A 20,815-nucleotide genomic window follows, 5' to 3' on the forward strand; every position below is an offset into this window, starting at 1 on the left:
TGCACTCATACACATGAGCTATGCTTTCCTGCATGGCACAAAACAAATCGCAGCAGGACCTATCTTGCTGCGTGCTCTAGCATCGCAGCATCCCACCACATGCTAGGTGCACCCGATGCAAGATCTCCCATTGAAAACACTGCTACATCCTCAAAGTGACGCAAGGCTATTTTGACATAAAACCGCCCCACATCCCCAGAAATTCACATGGTGGGAAGCACACTATCAGGCATCGCGCTTGCCAGTGTAACATGAGGCTTAGGCCGGCTTCATACAGGTGTTATAAGCACACAAGATTCGTGCACTGTGCAACACGCAAATTTGAACCCCAGTCTTTTGAATGGGGTCATACACATGAGCGATGCTATGTAAGAAACACATCACAGCATGTTCTATCTTGCTGCAAGATCTCACATCGCAGCCCCATTGTGTTCAATGGAGCCAGAGGCAGCAGCCTCCTTTTCTGCAAGCTAAACATTCCAAGATCCTTTAAACGTCCCTCACAGGACATGCTTTGCAGACCGCTCACCATTTTGATAACTCTTCTCTGAACTTGCTCAAGTTTGTCTATATCTTTTTTAATGGGGGGTGCCCAGAACGGGACACAGTATTCCAGATGAGGTCTGACCAAGGAGTACAGGTAGATAATTACCTCATGTGATCTAGACTCTATGCTTCTCTTAATACATCCCAGAATTGTGTTTACCTTTTTGGCTGCTGCATCACATTGTTGACTCATGTTCAGTCTATGATCTATTAGTATACCCAGATCTTTTTCACATGTGCTGCTTCTTGGCTCAATTCCTCCCATTGTGTACGTTTTTCTTTTTTTAAACTATTCTTGCCCAGATGTAGGATTTTACATTTTTCCTTGTTAAATGCCATTCTGTTAGTCACCGCCCACTGTTAGAGCTTTTCTAGATCGTTTTGAATCCGCTCTCTCTCTTCCCTACTGTTAGCTATCCCTGCTAGCTTTGTGTCGTCAGCAAATTGGATCAGTTTCCCTCAATTCCCTCCTCCAGATCATTTATTAAAATGTTGAACACCACCGGGCCCAGGACAGAGCCTTGTGGTACCCCACTTGATACTTTATTCCACTTGGATGTGCAGTAGAGATGAGCGAGCATACTTGCTAAGGGCAATTACTCGATCGAGCATTGCCCTTAGCGAGTAGCTGCTCGCTCAGAAGAAAAGATTCAGCTGCCGGCGGGGAGAGTCACTGTCGCCACTCACCTCTCACCCGGGCCGGCAGCCGAACCTTTTCTTCCGCGTGGGGAGATACTCGCTAAGGACAATACTGGATCGAGTAATTGTCCTTAGCGAGTATACTTGCTCATCTCTACCGTGCAGCCATTTATGACCACTCTTTGAGTACGATCACTCAGCCAGTTCTGAATCCACCTAACAGTTGCCTTGACAATCCCATATTTGGCCATTTTTTCAGTAAGTATGGTATGAGATACTTTGTCAACTGCTTTACTAAAGTCATGATATCCTATATCAACTGTATTTTCCTGATCAACCCAGTCGGTGATTCTGTCATAGAAGGAAATTAGATTCGTCTGGCATGCCTTGTTTGTTACAAATCCATGCTGGCTCTGGTTAATTACTCCATTCTAGAGATGAGCGAGCATACTCGAGCGAGTATTGCCTTAGTCGAGTATCTGCCCGCTCATCTCTAAGGATTCGGCTGCCGGCGCAGGTGACAGGCGAGTTGCGGCGGTGAGCAGGGAGGAGAGAGAGATCTCCCCCTCTGTTCCTCCCCGCTCTCCCAGCCCCCTGCCGGCAGCCGAATCTTTAGAGACGAGTTGGCAGATACTCGGCTAAGGCACTACTCGCTCGAGTAGTTAGCCTTAGTGAGTATACTCGCTCATCTCTACTCCATTCTCATCCAACTACTTGCATACATACTGTTTAACATCGGAAAGATCTTTGAACAAATTATTAAGCAACACATCCCTAACATGTACTACTACTGAGGATGTAGGTACGTTGGCAAAGGCAATATCACTCAGATATAGCACTATAAAACCTGCAATTTTACACTCAATTGCAATACATTTTAAAAAATAAAAATCACATTTTAATAGTAAAAATAGGGGGGAAAAAAAAAATACGCATTGTACTCGCATTTACACAGAACGCAATGCAATTTATTTTTTTCTCCCATAGGAACTAATGGGCAATTCCTGAACACAATAAAACAAAAATAGGAAACCTTGCGATTTTATCTCGAGTTTTGGTCAGAGAGAAAAATCACCCATACAAATTAACCCATTTATAATAATGCGTTTTTTTCATGTGCGATTTCTGTACATCTCGCAATGTATAGGAATTGAACATGAAAAATCACCTGTGTAAACAGACTCTAAGACTGAGTAGTTAGCAGATAGCGCTCACCACTTTAATGGAAACCGAAACCTAACAATACACACACAAAAACAAAAAAAAGGAGTAATCATGAAGGCTCCAAGCAGCATGCATTATCTGTCATAAAGGGGTCTTGATGCCTGTCAAAATAACAGATTACGGAATATTGACATTACCAAAAAAAGAAAAAGAGGGTTTTCCTCTTGGGAGCGGCTCTCATTTAGGCAGGCTTAACTTGAGCTGTCCTTGTATTACAAATCGACAGCCATTTATAAGTGGCCACCGTGTAATATTACATTTATCCCTGCAGCTACTGCTAGCCACGGGTTTTCAACAGTTATGTCAGTTGGTTGCCAGGAGCAGGACTTAAGGGCCATTTAAATGGGACGATTAGCGCTCAAAACTCATTCAAATGAATTAAATTGAGCTATAATCGCCTCGTGTAAGTGCAAAAAAATATATGGTTTACCGTTCGTTCACTTCTCATTATCACTGACTTTCAGTCAGCATAGAAAACATCATGGGCATCTCATTCAGTGTAAGCACTCCCCAAGAAGATGAAGAGCTAAATGAGAAGCCCGCAATGTAGCGGTGAACAATGCCTGTCCAAACACTCTGCACAAACGCTAACTACCTTAGCGGTAACGTCAGCGTTCCTGCAGTTGTTTAGACGACTCTGGCTCCATCTAAATGGGACATTAGGCTATCCAGCTGATTGCCCCAGGGACAGCAATTTCAATAATTAGATAATTATTGCAGTTGCAGGAGTTATTTCTTCCATCAGTCCAGTATATCATAACCTCCATTCCTTCCACAAAGCCACTCTGATCACCATGGGTTTGTAACATTACGACTCATTGCATGGTGTCAAGAACACTGAATCTTTAAAAAGGTATAACGAAAAAGACAACAACCTGAACGCAGCAACCTGAGAGCAAACATAGAAATCAGCAGCATTCACTAAACTGGTAGAACAGGCACTTTTGGTTTTACTTTTCAGACGACCTCTGAAACATGTCCAATATGGTCCGCTGTTTATTACTTGGTCTCAAGACTCCGACGCCTTCAGATGGTTGGGTTCTTGATGATGATGAGTGCCTTAATCTATCGCGAGGTTGTTGGATACATTTTCTGGTGGCAGGTTTCTTATTTTCATCAGATGAGTCCCCGCTTTCCGAACTCTCTGAGATATTCAGAGGTGTAACGTCCAATGTTTCTTGTTCCAGAGAGGTTCTCTTAGGCCGCAGCTTGTATTCATCTGGGGATCCCTTGTGTCGGACTACTGTGGTCTGTTCTTTATCCAAAAGCTTCTGCAGCTTCATTGCCAGCAGCCGGTCCTGTTCTTCCTGCATTTTCCTCTGAATGAGAGTCTCTTCCTGTTGCATTAGTCTCTCTGTAAGTAAATCTACACCCGGGTTGTTCTCCAAGCATGAAACCTTTTGACGCTTTTCATTTGCTTGACCATCTCCATCAATAGGGGATTCTAAGGCTCGTTTAGTGGGTTTAACCCACTGCTCTGGGGTACTGGTCATGGATTCGAGAGAGCGCTGCTGCCTACAGTCACCTTGACCCCTAAAAGACTTTGGTGAAGTTAAGTCCATAGCAGCCATGTTTGATGGGGCCTTCTTTCTTTCTGAAGTTTCGGCATCTAAACGCCCAGAAGAACTGGCTACTTGCAAGTCCCTTTGAGCTGCATCGACAGGTGAGTATTTCGATAGACAAGGTATGGGCAGCTCTGTATCAGAATCCTGTATTTCTCTGCCCTTAGCAGGAAAATAGAACTGAGGAGATAGCGATGGCATCGAGTCTTCATCCGAGTCCAAAACACATCCATTACTTCCCAAGCTGGAATTAATCTTCTGAAAAGACAGGAAAATGCATGACTAGGGGAGCGCAAATGTACAAACTTGATAAAAAAAACGACAGTAATTTAGAACACAGAACAAACAGTTTTGACTCTATAGCAGATGGAGTCAAAGAAGAGGGTCTTTAAAAATATGTGATCAATAGCCGGTAGTGAATGACTGTGTGAGTGTCCAAGTAGTCCTCTTAGGCCTTCTTCACACACTTTTTATTCACAGTTTTTAGATGCTTGTAAAGTAATGCAACAAGTTGCTTTGTTTTTAGGTCTCTAAAAGAAATGTAAGCAGTACAGAGAGCATGCTATATCTCTTTTTGTAAGGATAAGACACTCTGCGCTATTTTTCCGTCCCAAAACAAAAAACCCCCCAAAAAAACAAATAAAAAACAAACAACCCAGACTGCTGATAATGGTCTAATATAGCTGCCGTTTATTAGCGAATCACTGACCTCAGCGGGCTTCTGCACATGAGCAGCATGCGATTGCTGCAACAATTTTTTCTCCATTTTCTGCTGCCTATGTCTTCTTTTACAAAGAGCGATAAGGTATTATTGTATCTTGTCACCACCAGGAAGTAGTGGTGGAGACATGAGTTATGGGAAGGGGGGGCGGGACATGCAAGGAGGACGGCTGCTCCAGGTTAATTCCTAGCAGCAGCAGCAGCGTGTGTAGAGATTGTTGCAAGCCTTGGACGGTTAGGGGGTTCGTGTTCATGTTAGGCTTAGAATATTCACTGTAAATGCTTGCATGTCACCCCTGAAACATGCAAGTATTTAGCGTGAATAATGTAACCCTAACATGAACACTAACCTCTGACCCCAATTGTCCAGGCCAGGCAACAATCTATACACACACTGCTGTGAGGACCTTAGTTTAGTCACCCAATGAGGAGCTAGGGGTGTGACAGGGGCGTTCCTCCATGCAACTCTTGTCAAACCCCTAGCTTCCTGGTGGTGACAAGAAAATACAGAGCAATAAATTGCTCGCACGAGTTGACTGGTACAGCCTGTTTATACAGGCAGATATATTGTTCGCAATTTCATTCAGATTCACTGGTACAGTGGACGTGAACAACTAAACAATCTCTGTTCACACACACAGACGAGCGAATAGTTATTTTTATGCCTGCATAAAATGAAAGACCAACGAGACCATTCATTCACAGCGTTAACGTTGAGCGATTATCGCCCAAGTTTGCGCACAATCCAATGATTTTTTTAAAACACTTTTTCCGTGTAAGAGGGCGCTAACTTTAGGTCAGTATTCATACACAATAAGGACCTGGGTTAATTCTACATAACAAGAGTAGAAGCATTTTAACATGGTCATCTGAATTCCGCACAAGATCTGTGTCTGTTGTTGCTCCATAGAACGTTCTTTGAGTAGTTATCAGAGGCGATGTGTAAGGAGCCATGTATCTGATAACACGGCCATGACAGATATTTATCTACTGGATGTAAAACCATGCAGGTTTCTACTGCACAACAGCAAGCAGAAAACCATGAAGTTCTATTACAGCAGTAATAGCAAAAGGGGTCCAACAGTGAGAAACACGTGTATTGTGCAGCAGGCATGAATGGCATTACCGCAAATAAGATACACTTACCTTGAGATCTTCACTCCTGATTTGAGCAGAACTAATATGAACGCGTTGATTAGCTTTTGGGGACAGAAACCTGTATGGATTCAAGGCAATACAACAAGGGATTAAACAGGGCACTGCCGAATGCAAGCACAGTTGATGCATTAAAGTTAAAGGTCTTCACAAGGAATACATGAACTGATTTAATGGGTACTTATTGAGTAGTAATTTATATTCATTCTTGGGGCAATACCAAATTAATCGAGATTTCTTTTGCTGTACTAAATAAAACATCTTTTAAAAAATATAAATAAAAAAAAAAATTGTCATCATCCTCTGACCACCGTAAGTTTTCGGGGTACATGAGACTTTTTATTTATTTTTTTACATTTTTCTTGGAGACAAGAAAAAAAATGATGGCAGGCACTGTGCGGGATAAATATTGCATCGTTTTAAAAGACTGGACTGTTACGATTGTGGCATTACAAAATACATTTGTTTCAATTACAAACTGTATTTTTAGTTTCTTGTAGAGAGAACAGAGCTCGGGGTAAAGTCAGTAGGAAGGTTAAAGGGGTTGTCTCGCGGCAGCAAGTGGGGTTATGCACTTCTGTATGGCCATAGTAATGTACTTTGTAATGTACATTAAATATGAGCCATACAGAAGTTATTCACTTACCTGCTCCGTTGCTGGCGTCCCCGTCTCCGTCTAATTTCGCTGGCTTCTTGCTTTTTTAGACACGCTTGCGCTGTGCGATCTTCTGCCTGGTGAATGGGGCCGCTCGTGCCGGAGAGCTGCTCACCGCGTCGTCATCGTAGCTCCGCCCCGTCACGTATGCCGATTCCAGCCAATCAGGAGGCTGGAATCGGCAATGGAACGCAAGGAAGAAGAAAATCCACGGTGCACCATGGGAGAAGACCCGCGGTGCACCGTGGGAGAAGACCAGCGGCGCCATCTTTAAAAGAAGAATAGAAGAAGCTGCAGGACGCTGATGCAGGTAAGCGCAATGTGCTTTTTAAAAACTAACCTATGCTTTCTTTTTAACAGGGCAGAATGCGGGGGTAAGTGGAAAAAAATGTTTTCCGCTTTCGCCACGAGACAACCCCTTTGGGGTCAGCCAACTTACATTAACAAACCACAAACAATTGGTGTTTCTCACCTTTCAATGTTTCCAGACTGTTTAGCTTTAGCCTTCACATCCTTCTTCACTTTTGAGGTGGGAGTTTTCTTGGCTACTACAGGTACCTCAATAATGGATGACTGGTCAGATGTAATGGACTCATTCTACAAGATGAAGAAAAGAAAAAGCACAACTCATCAGCAGTGTTCCCCATTTCCTTACTGGCTCTAAAACACTACAGCTACCAACAGCCCTCGTTATCCTCAGCTCTGCATTTTAGTTAGAAGCTGAACTTCACAGACTAAACTCAAATAAGACGTGCCCCATCAGAGGACGCAATTCTAAGAGGAAGAACTACTTAAAACTAACAAGGATCTCTGTGGGAGTGGGTTATACCATTATATACTGGCCTCAGAAACTGGACCTTCATGTTTGATGCTACATCACCCGATTAAATATTTCAGCAGCAAACTCAGCCAATAGAATATCAGAGTCACCGAGTCGAAAGTAGAGTTTTCATTTAACTTACCAAATCGCTGTTTAGCATCCAAGCCAACTCTTCATCGCGCTTCAGCTGCTCTTCCGATTGTCTCTGCACATCTTCCAACTGTTGTTCCTCCTGCTCCTCAGCTAACAGTTTCCGAATATACTCTTCACTTGCCTTACGTTCTTCCTCTTCTCTGCTAAGTCGCTCAGCTTCAATCTAAGGAGACAAGATATACAGCTGAAGGGCTATTCTAACCAAATACTCTTAAGCACATCCATAGACTATGCTATAAATGCTGATAGGATGGCTGTCTTGGCCATGGTTTGGTTACACACTTCGTTTCTGAACAATCCATTAGATTCATAGCATTGTATCGGTATGGAACAAACAGCCTATAATGCTTTTGACAATCAGCCTGACCTCTTGGAGAAAAAAAAATAAATTATATACATATATATTTATTTATTTATTATGCATTAACCTCTTTGTACGACCTAACACTAACTGGATTGTGCAGAGACAGTATAAAGTGAACTTGGAGGCCACGCCTATGCCATGCGTGGTGGGTGCCAACTGTAGCATACAACCTTGTAGCTGCTGCGGTCAAACTGCAATAAGGCTGCAGGGTGACAACTGACAGCAATTAAAACAAGTATTCAGTGCAGTGTCACAGTTCCGAACTCCTGCCATCATGGCGCCTAGCATGTGAGCACTGATGGCAGGAAAAAGAGTGGTGACACTGAAGCCTCTGATTGGCTGGCAGTGGTTACCCGACTTCTGTCAACACAGCCTAGGACAGTGGTGGTGAACCTGTGGCACGCAGGGTCCTCCCTACTGGCACGCACCGCCATTGGCCACTCACCACTTGTGAATAGCGGCAGGGGCCGCGGCTCCGCTGCCGGCATTCATTCAGCTGCGCTGCTAGCAGTGCTGATCCTGGCGCATACTGTGACGTCAGTGTGGAGCTGGGATCCTCCTCCCTTTCCCCCGACGTCTCCTACTACTTGGTTCGGCAAGAGCAGGGGGAGGAGACATCCGGCAGCACACTGACATCACTGTGCACCGGGATCAGTGCCAGCAGCAACGCCGTGCAGAGAAGGAGCGGAGCTTCCACGAGGAGGAGGGGATAAGTATATGGGTCTCGGTGAAGTGGGGTGTCACTATTACTACTGGGGGCCGCTGTGGGGTGTCGCTATTACTACTGGGGGCCGCTGTTAAGGGGGGCTATTACTACTGGGGGCCGCTGTGGGGGTGGGGTCACTTACCGCTGGGGTATGTTTACATCTGGCAGAAATGGGCAAGGCTGTTTCAAAATAGACCGGGTGCAGATTTTGACTGCTTTTTGGATGCGAAAATGCTGCAGAATTTGCCACAGAAATTTCCACTGAGGACGTTCTGCAGCATTTCTGCATCCAAAAAGCAGTCAAAATCTCCACGCGGTCTATTTTGAAGCGGCCCTGTCCTTTTAGAACGACAGGGGTAAAATCATACATCGTGATAAGCTCCGTCCTGTAAGGGCCCTGACATGTTGGCACTTTGTCATAAATATGTGGGTTTTGGGTTGCAGTTTGGGCACTCTGTCTCTAAAAGGTTCGCCATCACTAGCCTAGGAGTATTGCAGGGCTGCAGTGCTGGATGGCTGAGGACGGGTAAATACTATTTTGTTGCTTAAGATCATTTTGACCCGATTGTAAAAAGTTAATTTTTAACCACACACAACAGTTGGGAAACTCTGGTCTAAAGGGTCAACGATCCTGTATATTGAGGACATAAAAAGGTTGCAGCTCCAAAGGAGTTTTCCTCAGCTACTAGAACCCGTCTAAAGGCTGGAGAGGGGCAGCGAAGGTCCTGACCACTCAGAGTGGGGTTGTATGACTATGTAATGATTACTTCAAGAACAGCTAAAACTACATGTTGGCGGCAGACTAGCTCTCTAATCTGCCACTGAAATTAGAAGTTCTTACCTTATTGATTTCAGCCTCATATTCTTGACGAATTTCTCCAGGTTTGCATATAAGACGTGTCGGTTCTGAGGCTAAACCTAAAGTATAAAAACAAGTGTGGAATAAACGCAGAAGTGTGATAAAGCCAACAGAGAGCCGGACGGGTTATTGTATGGAGTTAGACACTTCGATTTTTACTCTTACCATCTTCAAAGTCATCCTGGACAGTGTCTTGTCCCCGGGCGCGGCGGTCACACTCCTCCGGGTATTGCCGCTGGATGATTGCCCACAGCTCCTCATCAATCAGAGTTCCGGCGCGGGTATTTTTACGTGCCCAGTTGGAAACCCGCTGCCTACAGTAAGGGCAGCACAAGTTAGCTTTTTCTACAGTTGACTGGAAGCACGGGTGGCACAGGGTATGACTGCATGGCAGCGTCACCGGTTCCACGAGTATCTCCCAACAGATACCACAGACGCTTTCAGAACGCTGCAGGGGATATTTTCTTTTCTTCGACATACTGGACTTAAGATGCAATCATCATCTGCAAACCAAGGAGGACAAGAATCAGGAAATGCAAACAACCTACCAATAAAGCCTCATGTCCATGTACGGGATTCATTTGCCGAACCTTGCGCAGATCTGAAAATCAAGCCGCCCATAGGGAAGCATGGGCGTCCGCAAATTCATTCAAGCACGCAGATTTGTTTTGCGGACCTTTCAGTCCGGAAAACAAATCGCAACATGCTCCATTTTTGTGCGGATCCCACAGGGAAGCCGTCCGATCTGCAGCACACCAGCAGCTGACACTGCAGACGTGCCACGGATCCCGCGGGAAAGCAGATTTAAAAAAAACACACAGTACTGCACATGTCCGACAGCAAGTTAGAGGACCCTGTGCAGTACAGCGAACCCGGAAGGGTACACATCCGCGCTGCCGCCGCCAGAGAATGCAGGTAGACAGGGCTCACCGGCCACGGCAGGATTCCGACCCGCCCGTGGACATGAGGCCTACGTGTACTAGTTTGCTGTTGATCCCTTAAAGGGGTTGTCCCGAGGCAGCAAGTGGGTCTATACACTTCTGTATGGCCATAATAATGCACTTTGTAATGTACATTGTGCATTAATTATGAGCCATACAGAAGTTATAAAAAGTTTTATACTTACCTGCTCCGTTGCTGGCGTCCTCGTCTCCATGGTGCCGACTAATTTTCGCCCTCCGATGGCCAAATTAGCCGCGCTTGCGCAGTCCGGGTCTTCTCCTGTTCTCTATGGGGCTCCGTGTAGCTCCGCCCCGTCACGTGCCGATTCCAGCCAATCAGGAGGCTGGAATCGGCAATGGACCGCACAGAAGCCCTGCGGTCCATGAAGACAGAGGATCCCGGCGGCCATCTTCAGCAGGTGAGTATGAAGACGCCGGACCGCCGGGATTCAGGTAAGCGCTGTGCGGGTGGTTTTTTTAACCCCTGCATCGGGGTTGTCTCGCGCCGAACGGGGGGGGGGGGGTGTTAAAAAAAAAAAAACCCGTTTCGGCGCGGGACATCTCCTTTAATACTACAGGATGTACAGTTACGTCCTGCAGGTTCCGAGTATGTATGGATGGGGAGGGGGGTGGAATCGCAGGTCGATCCCGCTTCATACTACTCAGGTGCCAGCTGTTTCTTACAGCCGACACCTTTCCACAACAGCTCTGATAAGCCATGCTGCTCATCGGAGCTGTTTAGTGTCCCAACTGATGTTTGAGGGTCCCACACCGCCCCCCTTCCCCATGATACAATTGCGGGTTGCCATAGCAGCCGGGGGGTCTTTCCTGTGGCATGGCTCAATAGATTGTCAGATCGTGGTATAATGTAATGTTATGGCATTACATCATACTGCAGGAGCGATAAAAAACTGCAAGTTCTTGTCCCCTATGGGGACTTAAAGAAAGTTAGTTAAAAAGATTTAAAAAAAAGAAAAAAAAAAAACGTAATAAAAAGTTGAGACAAACCCTTTTGCCACATTAATAATAAAAGGATCTAAATAATGAAACAAAAACAAAAAAAAAACCATCTGGTATCCCTGCGTCCGTAAAAGTCCACCCTATTAAAGTAACGCATTATTTGCCCCCCACAGTGAACGTAGTCAGAAAAAAATAAGGCGCTTTTTTGTTCACCCCGTCTCCATGAAAAATGTAATAAAAAGCGATCAAAGTCATAGGCACCCCAAAATCGTACCAATAGAAACTACAGGTCGCCCCACAAAGAAACAATCCCTCACACAACTGTGTGAATGGAGAGTTGTATACATGCCGCTGCGGAGGGACAGCACGAAATATATGAGAACAGGTGGACCGCGCACATTAGAGCGTGAGATACGCGGTCAGGCGCAGTACGTTACTGCTGCACCACACACACGGACGGATGAGCCCGGCGGCACACGAGCAGATGCCGCATAAAGCCCGCCGTCGGTCATGCACCGTACAGATTTTATGAATCTGTGTTTTTCGGGCACCGTCACCGAGTGAGGCGAACCCAGATGTCAGTGGATGGTAACAGTAATCAGCTAATCTTACTCCAGGGGAATGACCCCCAATTACACAATGCCGGCTCCTACTGATTGCCATAAAGCCCCCATACCTCAGTGCAACAGCCCCCCACATAACACCCAGTGATAACCCCCACAGCACTGTCACCTCCCGTATGTCCCACTGATGAACCGCCATGGCGGACTCTGAGACATGTCTAGACAAGCCCGGCTACTGGGAGGATAACACCGGCCGCCCCTATACTGACTCCCGAGGCTGTCCCGCTCAGAACACCCGAGAAGATCCCGCGCCCACCAACCTGGCGGTCATCTCCTCACCGCACACCCGCCAAATCTGCGGCACTTAACCTTCCGCTAGAGGCCAAACTCCACCACAAGGCGCCATTTTCCCGTAGACCACTGGCAGCGCCGGGCAGTATACTGTCCGCGGACGGCGCCCCTTCCTCTGACTGAGCTGTTTTTACTACTGTAGTCTGCTAGTGATACGAGCCCACTATAATACAACTCTAAATATTTGTATCCCCTCCTCGTTACTAGTCTGCAGTACCTGCCACTAACAAACATGGCCGCCGCCGTCGGCAGTCACCCAGCCAGCAGGCCCCGCCCCTGTAAACATGGTTCCACCTGTGTTTGCCCCGCCTAGGAGAACTCTGCTGAATGGCTAGCGGTCGTCCCGACGATGGGGTCTGTCAGGAACGGATACCGGGAGCGGCTGATACTGGCCGTGGACGTTGGGAGCACAGTACTACGGTGTCACGTGTATAACGCGGCCGCAGAGACGTGTGGGAGCGCGGAGGACAAGGTATGCACGGGGAAGAATGACAGTGCCAGGGGGGCAGAGGCTGGCAGTGCCCTCCTGTCACAGCTGCACCTTGACTGAAGTGTAATGTGTACAGAACTTGCATTATTATGGCAGCATTTGGCTACTTGATGAACTACAAGGTTCAGAATGCCCAGGAAGGGGAATATCCCAGTACAGAGCGATTCCAGAACTCACTTCCTTAAAGGGCCACTTGGGGGATTTTTTAATTTTTAAGTAATTAAAGGAGATGTCCCGCGCCGAAACGGGTTTTTTTTTTTTTAAACCCCCCCCCCCCGTTCGGCGCGAGACAACCCCGATGCAGGGGTTAAAAAAACCACCCGCACAGCGCTTACCTGAATCCCGGCGGTCCGGCGTCTTCATACTCACCTGCTGAAGATGGCCGCCGGGATCCTCTGTCTTCGTGGACCGCAGCTCTTCTGTGCGGTCCACTGCCGATTCCAGCCTCCTGATTGGCTGGAATCGGCACGTGACGGGGCGGAGCTACACGGAGCCGCTCTCTGGCACGAGCGGCTCCATAGAAGACTGCTGAAGACCCGGACTGCGCAAGCGCGGCTAATTTGGCCATCGGAGGCCAAAAATTAGTCGGCACCATGGAGACGAGGACGCTAGCAACGGAGCAGGTAAGTAAAAAACTTTTTATAACTTCTGTATGGCTCATAATTAATGCACAATGTATATTACAAAGTGCATTATTATGGCCATACAGAAGTGTATAGACCCACTTGCTGCCTCGGGACAACCCCTTTAATTCCTCAGATGGTCATGTGATCTCCACTCTGACCGGCTCAGATCTACCTGGGGTTGTATGTTCATTTTCTAGTCAGTTTCTTAATCTTTGTGATGCTGTTGCAAGGATCTACCACTGGAACAGCCTATAGGGGGACGCAGATTCTCCTGTTACTGACGATTATCACACAGCTCCTGTCACACAGTTATATTCGAGGAGATCACAGCTCATCCTCCTAACTGTATGCTTCTGGTCTTTAGCTTATTTAGGTGAATATAGAATGTAATGATGATTAATCTGCCCCCTTCCTTAGCGGGTAAAAATTAGCCTCTCTTAATGCTGTGCTGACTTGAAAGCGGAAGCAAAATTCTCACCAATATGCTGGTGCCTGATAGGTATCATACAGGAGGCTGCACTGCACAGAAGTAACTGGAATACACAGAGGCAAGGGTGTAAGCACCATAGAGGCAGACCATGCGACTGCTACAGGGTCCTTCGGGGCCCCAACTGTGAATACACTTTGTTTTTTTACTTCTAGATACCAAGATCCTATGCAGGACCTCCCTCCAAAGAGGAACAGCATTATTAGTAAACAAGGAGGTGGAGTATTTATCCAAGTGGCATTTTAATGGGCATCGGATAGAGATAAAACGCTGTGCCCTACTGTCATGGTTGGTAAAACCTGGCAGCATAATGGGAGACACTGCAGATGTGCCGCAAATACGGTGGGGAAGCAGGAGATATACAAAAAACCCAGCACTGCTTATGCAGCGGGCGCGTTGGCCAGCGCACCCAGACACATCCGCCGTGCTGAAAAAAGAAGATCTGCGCTGGATCCGGAGAGGTGAGAAAATGTCCCATGGCTGCGTGCACACTCGGATTCTGTCTGGGATTCCGCACTCAGAATCCAGGCGTGCCGTGGGCATTGGGACTCAGGCCTCATGTCCACGGGCATAATTGAATTGCGGAATCTGCGGGTCTCACCTGCACGGATGATCCGCAGTTCAATATCCCCATAGACAATCATTGGGCATCTCCAACTAATTAAATACCTGCAGATGTCAGTTTATCCCAGTGTGCGGATGCAGGGGGAAAAAATGCAGCGTGCTCCATTTTTTTGTAGATCCCGCAGAGGCTGCTTCCATCGAAGTCAGTGGAAGCCGTCCGATCCGCGGCCCGTCCACAGGTGACACTGCGGACGTGCTGCGAATCTGTGGGAAAGCAGGCGACTAAAAAAAAATGAAGCGCATCCACCATGCACAAGAAAGAAGATCCCGCCACGACGGAGGAGACCCGCACCGTGTTCGGACTGGGGAGAAAATGTCTTTTTAGGCCTCATAGCAGCGGGAACGGGTGGATTCCACACTCAGAATTGGCGCGTGCCCGTGGATATGAGGCCTAAGACTTCAATGCCTCCTTCAGTTTATCCAGAAGTATTGTGAAACACACAGCCATGATACTAGGCCCTTTTGGAAGGTCGTCCACAAGCGGTATCCCATCTTTACTCCAGAAGATAGACCGCATCACCTTGTATGAAGGACACTTTAACGTTTTGCTATTTTGTAGGAAATAATATTTCTAACACCCCTCAGGATCACGCTGATCGGCGGTCCCACTAAGTGCGGACAGTGCTGGAAGGAGAGAGTGCTGTCAACAGTGTAGCAGCCTGCTTTGGTACTACAGACACAGCTACCAGCAAATTCAATGGGAGATGTGCCTGCAGTACCAATTCAGGCCACTGCAATAGGGACAGCATTATCTGCTTTCAGCCCTGCCAGCAAGCCTGCCGATCCAGAGCGGTAGACCCCACTGATCAACTACTGATAACTTATTCTTGTCCAGCACTGGTTAAATGTCTGCTACGGATTACAATAAGCAGCTTATTTTTCTAAGTGTGTTATACAATGACATACGATCTTCCAAAACATCCCTTAAAGGAGGGTGTGAGCACTGGCACACAGGTTGCTGGTTCTGTCCTCAGATGAGGTTTGTGCATTCCCGTGTGAGGTCTTTATTAGGCCTAGTGTAATTATAAAAGGCTTTCCCAAAAGCGTACCCCTCTATTTGTTACCCCATGGTCCAAGGAATAATTAGTGCAGATGGACTATTCTCCTACCTTATATTCTCCGCAGCCATAGTTGGAGAATAGGTCCCTTTCAGATGGCACGATTGTCGTTGGCACCAGCTCATTCACTCTCTGTCAGCCTGTTTAGAGGGGCAGATTAATCGTTTACTCATTTAACGAGAATCGTATACTTCTCGTTAAGCGTTTTTAACATTCGCTGCGTGAAACACCGAACGATCGGTGATTTTTATGCTTGCAGAAGCTGAAAGACGAGCGAGAAGTTGAATGAGTCTTGTTCCTCATTCAGTCGTCGGCTCGCGTTTAGACTGAACGGTTGTCATTCCCTTTCGTTCGACTGTCTTACACGCATGCACCACGTGTAGTGTGCGTTTTTAGACACTTGCAGACCCTTTTTTCGACGCGTCTAAAAAAAAAGGGCACGGCCTACATTGTACCAAACGACGTAAAATTGCACCAAAATTTTGATGCCATTTTTTGGCTTAATCTAATCCAACTAATAGATGGTGCAAACTCAGACTAGACAGACTACAAACTTGACAGATTTACCATCCAGCTCTGATGACTTTGCCACATTTTAGTTAATATTTTTTTTTTTAATAATTTATTTCTTTATTAAGAACTTTTCAAAAGTTTTAGCAAAACTTAACCAATAACAAAACCAATTTCCAAACACAAGACTAAAGTCTAATAAGACAGAGACAGCCCCCAAATTATAGATCTAACCAGAATCTGGCGCGTTTTGAGATTGGCTGTCCTAGTTTGCACTGCCTGACTTTCAGACAGTAGTAGTAAATGTGCCCCAAAGTATGTGACTTCAAGAGGAAAATCCATGAGACCTGAATAACATGATCTACTTGTAATAGAGGTTGATCACCTGTAGTGGGAATACCCTTAGATCGGGCTGAAATCCAATACAGGATGGTTCCTATATGTTTTCTCTTCCTCTCTTGACAGGTAAAAGTTTTGTACCCGCAGCGAGGACATGTGGAGATCCACCCCGAGGATCTATGGGAGCAGTTTGTGACTGTGGTGAAGGAGGCGGTGAAAGGTGATCTGTTCATGTGGTGGTTTTATCTCTACTGCTACTTAGCATGCCCATACATATTAGGCTAAAATGAGTGAAAATGACCATTTCAACCCAAATGCTCGTTTGTCATGTGCAATGTAACAACGAGCAATCGTTTTAGCCAACTGATGACAGACAGAATATAGAAGGTAATGGTTTAAGCAGGTCAAAGCTAGTAATGGAACTGATGGCTCTGCAGCACGCCAAAGTAGGCTAGATGGATCCAAATGAGTGGTCCTTTGTCCAAATAAACCCGTTCAACACTTTCCAGATGTATTGACTAGATTTCCCCATCTCGTGCTACATTGATCTGTCCTGAGCACCAGTTCTGTTACGTTTTCTCTCATTTGTTTTATCAAAGTACTAATGACCACTTGTCCGTGAGTGAGTTGCATTCTCTGTCCCTGATCACATGATGGTGATGTCATCAAAGGTTCTTCATCTCAAGTGAGTTACATGATCCACCCCCAGTCACATGACGGTGATGTCATCACATGTCCTGTAAGCACATGGCTGCTGTCCACTTAGGTGTTCGTTAGTATTCCATAGCAACTGAGACAGCAGGGGTTTGTAGGGGATGGAATACAAATGAACACCTACAGCAGCCGTCTGCTTACAGGACCTGTGATGATGTCACCGTCATGTGTTCAGTCAGCTGTGTGGAAGCTGTCTGGGGTCACAGCACCAGGGGGTGATCAGTGTGTGCAGGACTCTGCTCTGCAGTTTTTCATCCCAGTCATATGAAGAGTGTATGTAGCAGAGCTGTATGTGACGTACAGTAGCAGAGCTGTGTGTGTGACATACAGTAGCAGAGCTGTGTGTGTGACGTACAGTAGCAGAGCTGTGTGTGTGACGTACAGTAGCAGAGCTGTGTGTGTGACGTGCATGTAGCAGAGCTGTGTGTGTGACGTGCATGTAGCAGAGCTGTGTGTGTGACGTACAGTAGCAGAGCTGTGTGTGTGACGTACAGTAGCAGAGCTGTGTGTGTGACGTGCATGTAGCAGAGCTGTGTGGCACATTGCGCCACCAGAAACACTGGTACTAGATAATTTCCTATTAATTACTAGTCTCCCTTTGTTGGGCAGATGTTTGAAGAGGCTGTTCACACTTGTTAGTTCGTGAATTGGGGACTTGCCTATATCGCTTTACCTTTTGGATACCTGAAACAATTGTTGTTTAAGGATCTCTTATGACAAAGCATCACATCCCCGGTGGGTCCGATCCTGCAGTTTGTATCTTCTTCACCTTAGTTGGTGCCAGAGATTTCCTAACCCTACTGTGTATTGAAGATGTATGGCATGTTTGAATGACTTTGCTGTCAGAATGGGACTAAAATATAAAGTACATGGCTGCGTTTACAAAACTACTGTGCACCAAACAACCGTTCATTCCAGGGTTGTACAAGCATTAACCTACTTGACCACCTGTACTCTGCTCCGTTAATGTGGTGTCGCTGTTCACCTTTCACACAACATTTCTTGTATCTCCACAGATTCCGGTATCCACCTCAGTCAAGTCGCCGGTCTTGGAATCTCCACCCAAAGGGCGACATTCATTACCTGGAACAAGTAAGCAGGATGAGGGGTTACGGTCTTTTTACACGGAATGATTGTTTCAACTAAACTATCATTTGCGCATGTAAAGGTGAATGCAAACGGGCAAATATTTGCTGCGGAATCCGCGGTCGGCGTCCGCACTGCGAATCCGCAGCAAATGCCACCCATTACTTCCTATGTAGGTCAGCTGCTTCCTACACATGAGCCGAAATCAATTGCGATTTCTGCTCACAGAGGAAAAATCGCAGCATGCTCCATTTTCCTGCGGATTCCACACGGACGGCTTCCATTAAAGCTAAGTGATATTGCAGACGGGCTGCAGATTCCACGGGAGAAGCAGAAGTTTAAAAAAAAAACCTCTACTGCGCATGTCCGGTGGCGAGCTGTGCGGACCATCCGCAGTACAGATTATAAAGACAAATGACCAGTACGCACGGATGCCAGCCGGGCAGAGGGTCTGATTCCGCTGTGGGCTCCCACATGCGGCCTAAATGAATGGCGTTTGAAAGCAAACATCTTGATTGTTTGTTTCAACGACTAATTGCTCTGTGTAAAAAGGCCCCTTAGTTTATTCCAGTCATCTTAAAGGGGTTGTGCCAAGTTTAAAACTAATACCCTATCCACAAGGTAGCAGATAAGTAAGTGCGTGACCGCTGAGATGCCCGGCATTCATAAAAACAGGGTTCCCGTACACCCTAAATGATGTAGCAGTGGTCGATAATGGACATTGCAACTCTATGGGGCTGCCAGAGATTGCCAAGTGCTGTGCCACAGGTGTTGCCATTAAATGGTATTACTATGGAAATAATGTAGCCCACTGGTGTTTTGGTCACCACGCCGACTAATGCATCCCTACCACTTCTGCTCCAATGAATTAGTTCTTCTGTGTCAAAAGGTAGATATTTTCTAAAACTTTTAGTTATAATGTATATATTTGTGGTGTGTTTTCAGGAAGACCGGAGAGCCCTTTCACAACTTCATCAGCTGGCAGGATCTGCGGGCGGCCGATCTGGTCAGTTCCTGGAATAGCTCTCTTCTGTTAAAGGTATTACAAAGAATCACTGTGTATAGGCTGGTAGGAAATCAGACGTGTACTAAAAGAGGCACAGCAAACCATAATCTTATATCAAGTGGAGGAGGTATCCATACAGAACCCCACCCCGTCCAATCGGGGCAACTGGAGGCAATTTGTTTTGCAAATCGTGAAGTATAAAGCTCCTCAGAAATTGCTTTTTTTAATAATTATTCTAATCAATCTCACCTTAAATTAGGAAATCTGTACAATGGTAAAGTATTAGCCTAATATATGTATGTGTGTCTCCTATAGAGCAACATACCCCCAGAATCAAGATGTAAACATTCTTTATCAAGTTCAACAATATAAGAGCAGTGGCGCAAAAACTTCAACATTGGCTCAGCATAGGGTAATAAATATTGTATGAGCTAAAGATATGTTCAGACGAAGCATTAAAAAATGACAGGCCATTCAATAAATACCTCTGAACACACAAATCATAAATATATACAAAATCCAGATCTCACAACCATGCAGACCCTGGATGTAGCTACAATGTGTGTTTTGTTGTAATTTTGTCAAGGGACAAATTATTCAGAAACAAATCCAGCAAGAGATTGCTCTGACTGGCTGAGCGCAGGGGCTCAGCCAATCACAGCCAGCGCTGGATGCACCATTGAATGGCTGTGATTGGTTCCTCGAGTGCTGGCTCAGCCAGTCAGAGCAATCTCTTGCTGGAGGCGGGGTCTTCCAACTCCGTCCCTAGCAAAAGATGCTCTGTCGGCAATAACAAGTGCCCGGAAGCCTGCCTAGACCTCTGCTAGGTGAGTATTGATTTTTTTTTTAGGTAGTGTAGCTAGCGCTTGTGATTAGCGCTGTCAAAAATGTGGTGCCAAGTTGTGCAACGTTTTTAGCAGTGCTGTAACCTCTGCCCATTTATTTTAATGGGCGACGCACAGGTGAAAACGGACAAAGATAGAACATGCTTTGCTGTTGAAGACGCTGCGTTTTGACGCTGGTGTGAGCAACCCCATTGAAATTAATTGGAGCGTTGTACAGCATTTAGTGCAGTGCTGGAAAGGCAGCGCTTAGCGCTGTACGAAAACGCCTGTGTGAGGGAGGCCTAAGAGAAATATATGACGTGGGGAATGATCATCTTACCTAAACTACTGTATCAGTTGGAGCATGTAGAACGTCCAGCTCCCTAAGAGCTTGTTTGTTAACCTAATGAATGTCCCCGTTTATATGGGGTGCTGGTGGACCCAAATTTCGATTACGCTCTCTACAGAAAGCTAAAGAGAGTGCTGGAGCATCTCTGCCGGACTTCAATTTATATTATCGGGCAGGGCAGCTATGGCTTACCTCTAGTTGGCTAGCGGACTCCCCACTGCCAAATTCAGAATAACATTTAGTGCCTGTCTGAAATCTAACCACTCGGTCCCAGGGAATGGCCCTGCGCCCTTTGCTTCCCATTCTCAGATTGGTTAGGCGTATGTGGGGATCCATAAAGGTGGTTTTTGGGTTTACTGACTTTAGAGTTCTTTCCCACGAGCGTATATCGACCACCGTTTTCACGGTCGGCCGATATATACGCTGCCACCTTTGCTATTAAAGCTTGTTAACGGGCGCACAAATCTACTGTTTGTGCGCCCGT

At 46.2% G+C, this 20,815-nt stretch overlaps 2 protein-coding genes across 4 annotated transcripts in view; one reads left to right on the forward strand and one right to left on the reverse strand.

Moving 5' to 3' along the window:
- Positions 1-2,131: 2,131 nt before the first annotated feature.
- On the reverse strand, positions 2,132-12,458 carry RNF168 (ring finger protein 168). Of its 3 annotated transcripts, none has more exons than XM_066598139.1 (7): positions 12,436-12,458; positions 9,569-9,906; positions 9,386-9,462; positions 7,464-7,637; positions 6,974-7,098; positions 5,838-5,907; positions 2,132-4,229 (listed from the first exon to the last, which is right to left on the reverse strand). In XM_066598139.1, exons 2-7 carry the CDS (start codon positions 9,879-9,881, stop codon positions 3,360-3,362), a joined length of 1,629 nt encoding a protein of 542 aa, XP_066454236.1. In that variant the 5' UTR covers positions 9,882-9,906; positions 12,436-12,458; the 3' UTR covers positions 2,132-3,359. The 3 variants fall into 3 exon arrangements, with proteins under 3 accessions (XP_066454236.1, XP_066454237.1, XP_066454235.1); XM_066598140.1 differs by lacking the exon at positions 12,436-12,458 and adding an exon at positions 12,188-12,324 and having other exon boundaries at positions 2,132-4,226; XM_066598138.1 differs by lacking the exon at positions 12,436-12,458 and adding an exon at positions 12,188-12,323.
- Positions 12,419-20,815, forward strand: part of GK5 (glycerol kinase 5) — a 37,969-nt gene continuing 29,572 nt past the window's right edge. Inside the window, exons 1-4 of the mRNA XM_066598141.1 lie at positions 12,419-12,690; positions 16,479-16,572; positions 18,083-18,158; positions 19,098-19,191. Of these exons, the coding sequence (XP_066454238.1) occupies positions 12,568-12,690; positions 16,479-16,572; positions 18,083-18,158; positions 19,098-19,191 (387 nt within the window). The 5' untranslated portion in view covers positions 12,419-12,567. The remainder of the gene's footprint in view (positions 12,691-16,478; positions 16,573-18,082; positions 18,159-19,097; positions 19,192-20,815) is intronic.

Source organism: Eleutherodactylus coqui, chromosome 1 (genome assembly GCF_035609145.1).
Source record: "Eleutherodactylus coqui strain aEleCoq1 chromosome 1, aEleCoq1.hap1, whole genome shotgun sequence".
In the NCBI taxonomy this organism is placed as follows: Eukaryota; Metazoa; Chordata; class Amphibia; order Anura; family Eleutherodactylidae; genus Eleutherodactylus; species Eleutherodactylus coqui.

Bases quoted from the DNA above. Each gene is read 5' to 3' on its own strand.
- RNF168 (XM_066598139.1), bottom strand. From the start codon at position 9,881: ATGTCGAAGAAAAGAAAATATCCCCTGCAGCGTTCTGAAAGCGTCTGT. The intron at 5,908-6,973 runs GTGAGAAACACC...GAATCCATACAG, and splicing joins CAGTCTGGAAACATTGAAAG to GTTTCTGTCCCCAAAAGCTA. The intron at 4,230-5,837 runs GTAAGTGTATCT...CTGTCTTTTCAG, and splicing joins TCAGGAGTGAAGATCTCAAG to AAGATTAATTCCAGCTTGGG.